The sequence below is a fragment of the Neopsephotus bourkii genome, unplaced genomic scaffold (genome assembly GCF_033783945.1).
Source record: "Neopsephotus bourkii isolate Nb327-2 ecotype Australia unplaced genomic scaffold, CSIRO-AGI_Nbou_v1 NB_1376, whole genome shotgun sequence".
In the NCBI taxonomy this organism is placed as follows: domain Eukaryota; kingdom Metazoa; phylum Chordata; class Aves; order Psittaciformes; family Psittacidae; genus Neopsephotus; species Neopsephotus bourkii.
This window is the reverse complement of record NW_026901855.1, coordinates 2,277,956-2,283,986: the sequence shown is the minus strand read 5'-3', so window position 1 is coordinate 2,283,986 and position 6,031 is coordinate 2,277,956. Positions and strand designations below refer to the sequence as shown.

Here is a 6,031-nt window from a genome sequence, read left to right as displayed (position 1 = left end):
CAGGTGACAAGTGTCTGGGCCTCAGACTAAGTCACCCCTTTCTTTCTCCAGCTGTTCAGCTTGGTTTGGGTGGCAGAGCGTTCCGGTTTCTTGGCATAAGCCTGTAGCTGCTCCCTGCTTGGCTTCTGTTCTGCTCAGCCACTGGTGCCCACAGTCTATGTGGGTGTGGGAAGAATCAGTGTTTGTCCACTGAAGTGTTTTGATGAAGCTGGAATGCAGTTTCCTACCCAGAAAGGTCATTAATGCCGTAGTCAGAGGATGCAGCCTTCCCCAATGACCATGAATGATTGAGTCTCTGTCCGGAATTCACCCTCTTTCTAGAAGCAAGAGGCTTTCCCAAGAAACTTGGAGATGGGAAGAGCCATGGTCTGATGATCAAGATTTCCTCATTTCTTGATAGAAAATGAGGTTAAGTTTTGCTCCCCTGAAATTTATTAGCAGCTTGACTTGGAAGTAAGCTTATGGGCTTGGTAGGATCCCTGGGAGCAGCTAGCCTCCCCTGCATTATGTGGAGCCTCTAAGGAGTCCTGAGTACCTCTCACCTTTGCTGTGAGCATGGCTTTCATGAGCCTGTCCCCATCAGTGACATGTCACTAGAATTGCCTCAGGGCTGTTGGAATTGGATATGTTTTCACCCCTCTGGGACTGCTTCTTTCAGGAGACTGTTCCAGGGGAGCCAGCATTCCCCATTTGTCTCTGGAGGTGGATGCCAAGCCATTTGCTTTTAATTTAGGCTCCTTGAGTGCCTATTGCTAGTAGCTTGGAGCAGAATCAATTGCAGTCTCTCCAGGGCAGTGTCCAGAGCAAGGATCGTACCTGTGTACCCATCTGTTGTTAGTGAAGGCAGGGCAGGAGGACAGCCCTCCTGGGAGGTGGTGAACACTGGGTGCTGTGGGGCGGCCACGCCGCTCCGTTGTCCTTGAGACTCTGCTCTCTTTTCCGCTGTGTGCGTTGGAGCCAGTTCTCAGGTCAGGGTCCCGACCTGAGAGTTGTTGTTGCAGTTGGAAATGATGGAGTTGGTCATGTTGTGGCAGTGCCTTTGAGGAGTGAAGAGTTGAGCCTGAGCCATGTCCAGTAAGCAAGCATCAAGCTGATGGGAGTCGCTCTCCTGCAGTGCACTGCTATCCTCATTTCTCAATGCTCTGCAGTTGGGAAGCTAGGTGCACAGGCTGGATTCCCTTTGGATCTAGTGGAGGATGAGGGTTCCTGACGGAGGATGCCCTGTGCTCTGCAAGCTCATATGTGCCTTAGAGGATTCACGCTATCCAGTTTGTGCCTGTTACAGACCACGGATTTCACACCAGCCAGCTATGCAACCAGAAAAGCAGTTTAAAGCCAGCACCTTCGTCTTGGGCTGGAAATGGAAGGGCAAGAAGTGCCTTTTGAGCAGTTTCGAACACTTTTTACTTCTCCCCTTCTTGCAGTGCTAGCTCCCTATATGTTGGTCTCCTGCTAGTATCGCTACTGAGTTGTTACAGTGGAACACAATTTACACCTGCTTTGACACTCTGGCTGAAAACTAGTTTGTCATTGTCGGTTTTTGTTTTGTTTTGTTTTTTAAGGTTAAAGGGTGGAGTGGTTTGGAGTTTCTGTTTAAATAAATGTTTAATCTCATTCTCCTGTGTGCGGGTGTCTTTGCTATGGGAAAAAAATATCAGGTTTTGTGTCCTTTCATTAAAAACCCAACCAAACAACACAACAACTCTTTTCTCTTGCTGCAGCATCTCCTCCTAGTGACATCAGGGGGTTCTTGTGCGTGTGTTTATTTCAACAGTGTAAGTGCCAAGTGGGAAATGAGTAACAGGAAGAGAGAGCTTCAAAGGGAAAAAGTACCTCTTCTCTCCTACAGCTTCTAATAAGCATTAAGGCCTACGGATGGGAGAACGTGCCTGATGCCTGCTCAGCCCACTGTTCCTATACTTGATGCCTCTCACTTCTCACGTTTTATTGGGGCTTTTAGTAAGTATTGAAATGTCTTCAGAGGCAAAGCTGGGCTAAAGACTTAAAATTCGTCGGAGATTTCGATTGAAAATGCAGCATGTCTACGAGATGGGGATTGTACTGCAGTAACAGAAGAGGAAGCTGAGCTGGTGTCAACAACATAGGCTGAGTAGTGCCAAGGAACTCTAACCATGATGGCAAAGTGGCAGGGTAAATATCTGTGCTGAGCCGTTTTGTACTGCTCTCTTGGTTTGTACACTCGTACCTGTCTGGCACAGGGCAGCGCTGACCCTTTCTGGGACCTTTACACTTTTCTCGGGTGTGCCAAGGGCACGTATTTATAGGACAGAAGCTCTCCAACTGTTCAGGAGTCAGATCTCCCCACTGAAGGCTGGAGTGTTTCTTCGTGCTCAGCTTCAGGCTAGTCCAGTTTAGTCGTGTTTGGTCTTTTCTAGGTTCCCGTGAGCTGCTGCTGCTGCTGCATGACTGAAGGACTTGCAAGCTGAGCTGATGGAATTTTTTTGTTCCAGGTTTGTTTCCTGTTGCAACTTTCTCATGCAAAGCAGTCATTCTTACTTTAAGAATAAACAAACTACTCTTGTGACCATTTGAAAACAACTTTTCCACAGCAGAACTAGTTTAATACAATAAAAAGCAGAATCACCAGATATAAGCAGACACTTGGATCAAATCTGCATCTACAGTCGGGGCAGGGAAACATAATCTGGGTTTTTGATGAGAGGCAATGAGGGGACTTCAGACATCTCTCTCTCCTGCCGAGGACTTGTGGCACCTCGCAGGCCTCATGCATGGTCTGGATGGGAACTGCATACTTCTGTTTCCAGCCATTCTTTCTGGGTGGCTTTCTTTGCAGAAGGGAAAGGCAGTCAGAGCAACTGGCACCACCACCAGCCTCCATTCCCAATCTTACATTCGGGGCGCAACCCAGGTCACCCTTCCCTGGGCATTCCCTGTTGATGTAAACCACTTCCTGAGAAGCTGAGTCCCACAGCGGGGAACAAAAAGACCATCACCAAGGAGGATTTGAAGGAAATACTGAGAGAGGCACTGATACTTGGAAAGAGCTTGAGTATAACCAGAAAAACCAGCAAGCCCAAGGAATCAGAAAGGGTTGCTATAGCAGCTTTGCAGAAACTGAGATGCATGTTTCTGCTGCCTTCCTTTTCACAGCCTGTGTTATTACCTGGATTTTCAGTCAGTTCCATGCATGCCACAGAGCTTTACTGCAGCAGACCCAGTCTGCATCATGACTACAGCAAGGAATGAGCTTTCTGCAGGAGTACACCTGTGACGCATTACAGAGACAGGTCAGGTAGGACCCCAGCCCCCTATCTGTTAGATTTAAAATGGATTTCTTTATCCATTTGGCAAGAACATTTCAATAACTGCATTGTATCCCTTAGCCTTCTGCACACGTGAAGGCGCTTACCTCTCATCAGGATTAGATACTGAGGTAGAAGGAATGGGAGCAGTAGGTGTGGATCAAGGGAGGCAAAAGGACTGCATGTTACCTCAGGCCCCTCCAAGTCCTTCAGCTTCTGATACTTTTCCAGTTCTGTGCCCTTGGCTCTAGCCTTGCTGGAGTTAAACACTTTCCTCCTGGAGCCTTGGATTTTGCTGCAGATACTTCTATGCTTCTCAGGCCTGATGCAGAGGAAGTTACGTCCACAGATGCTGCGCTGTCCAAGCTTCCCCTGCTCCTCAGCACTGCCAGCCTGCTTGCATAGTACCTTTGTGGACGGATGGTTACCAGAAACTTGCTCTGAGATGGCAGAGGGAGAAAAGCCACATTTCGGGGCTGTCTTTGAGCAAGCTCCATTGGTATGTGGCCTTGAATTTTGCTGTTGCTGGCTACCAGCCTCTCCTCCTTGTGTTTCCCCATTGCCAGCTCCTGGGGGCAGAGGGTGGTGCCAGGCTTGAGGACAACAGCCTCTGCAGACCGCGCCCCATGCAAGACCCCATCATCCGGCCTGGCTGCACCTCTGAAGATTTTTCTCTTCAGGGTACTTTGTAGTCATTTGCTTATGGATCCTCTCCACTTCTGGGTACCTTCTCCATCTCAGGATGCTCTTTCTCTCTTTGAATCCTCCTAAGCGACTCCTTTGCTCTCTCCAGCTTCTCTCTGAGGAGGGCCTTTTGCTTTTGGATTTCTTTTTCCAGCTTCCGTCCATCTGCCTCTAACTTTTGGATGTAGGGCAGCTGCCCCCTGTATGAGGAGGCTGACTGTTCAGGTTCTGCTGGCCAAGGAGAGAGCACTGCAGGTGGCTGATACCTCCCTTTGCTCATTGAGCTAGGGCTGGTGTTTGCAGCTTCCTCCATGTATGGGGCACTTCCAAACCGTGCTGTGCTGACCACTCGAACACTCATACCCTGCTGGTGAACAATTGGTTTCAGGGGATACGCACATCCACTCCTTCTTTCTGCCTGGCTACTGATCTAGACGGTGGAGTCCTGGTCTGGCTGGTGTCCTGCAGTCCACCTAAACAGGAATCTCTGTACCTGGATCTGTATTGACTGTTTTCTGGGGCAAGAGAATAGGAATATCTTTGGCTCTTGCAGGCACAGAGATCCTTTAAACCTTGCTCTTTGCCAGGTACGAGTTTATGCTGAAAGTTACTCTTCTGGTGTTCCAGCTGGGAAACGGGAACAAACTTAGTAGCTGCCCTCACAGAATCCTGTGGTGGAAACCAAGCCATTCAGTTCTTGAGAAAGAGCCTGAGGTTAGAAGCAAAGTCATTACAGACTATCTTCTCCAAGACTGGACATTTTTTTCCCCACAGTCTATACCTGGAGGCTACAATGAGAGGCTGTGATAAACATTAGCAAAGGTTTTGTAACTCTTCTGGATTCTGTAAATCTTTACAGTCCTTCCATCTAGCAAGCTCCCATCCTGCCAGTCCCAATTGCTTGTGCAGCCAGAAATAACGCACGACTCTATTTTACTTCCTGTGTGAGCCCTGCCTTACCCTACTAGCAGCTGAAGTATGCTGTACCGTGAGACAAGGGGGAGCACAAAATTACAAAATGAAATATATAAACCTTTAGAATCAGTTTTAAGTAACGTTAAGTTTGATGGCTTTGTAAAAAAAAGAAAAGTAGACTACAGCGAGAGAACATACTGAGAATTCTTGTACAAGATAAATCGTTACAGTTGATATAGTTTTAACAAAACAGTCTAGAAGAAGAGGACACAGGGATAAGGAGTATCTGGGAACCGCAGGTGTCCAGGATGGGCTACAGTTAAACTAAATGGTAAGCAGGAGGATAGGAGGGTTATTATGTCTCTGGTGGTAACAAACCAATTATATTGATATGAGCATCTACCGCGCATGCTCCAAATGTGGCACGAAGTAATGAAGATTGTTGGAAGAAGTAAATGACCCTCAGAGACCACCACCACAATTCTGTACACATGCGGGGAACTCTCTGGAAAATGATGTAATCCATACGTAGCCTCATGAATATGTATGTATGCCCAGGGACTATGTCAGTACGGCTTGTGTAGCAACACGGGGACACACATTAGGAGGAGCTATCCCCTGTGTCTCCTGGTGCCGCAATAAAGCATACCTGCTTGTCAGCTTGAAAACTTTGTTGGCAGGTTTCTTCCTGGAGTTTTCTCCGAATCAACTGCCAGAGAAATAGCAACGCTCCCCAAAGGTATTTCCCATAACATATCCCTTCGGTTCTGGCACTGTAGAGCTGCCACTGTGGCTCTGACAGGCACTATCCGGTAAAGCTCATCCCAGTCTTCCCGTGGCTCGTTCTCCCACATCCCCCGAGGTGCATGAAGGGCCCTCTCACACCGAGGTGCTGAGCGCTCCGCGGGACCCTCGGAGCTGCCACCCACCCCGCTTATAGGCCTGACACCGCCGCAGGGACCCGGCGGGCCCGCTTCCTGCCCACACACAGGGCGCGCGAGGACCGTGCTTGCCTAAGACGGGCACGCGGATACCGGCTCCTGCGCGGCTCTGGCTGGCGAGCGCGCTCCCGATGGTTTCTCTGTCCTCTGGAGAGCTCCGCCTCTATGGCCGAGCAGGAGCGGCGGGCGGGGGAAGGGGGCGGGGCG

The 6,031-nt window shown here is 49.1% G+C and overlaps 2 protein-coding genes across 3 annotated transcripts in view; one reads left to right on the top strand and one right to left on the bottom strand.

Annotated features, from left to right (window-relative positions):
* ACYP1 (acylphosphatase 1) overlaps window positions 1-6,031 on the top strand; it is a 428,968-nt gene that overhangs the window by 421,960 nt on the left and 977 nt on the right. The gene's annotated exons all lie outside the window — the stretch shown is intronic.
* ZC2HC1C (zinc finger C2HC-type containing 1C) lies at window positions 3,213-4,888 on the bottom strand. The gene is given in 6 exon segments (XM_061367295.1): window positions 3,213-3,247; window positions 3,392-3,775; window positions 3,778-3,955; window positions 3,957-4,017; window positions 4,019-4,367; window positions 4,370-4,888. Coding segments are annotated over 6 exon segments (1,296 nt in total). The 5' UTR covers window positions 4,659-4,888.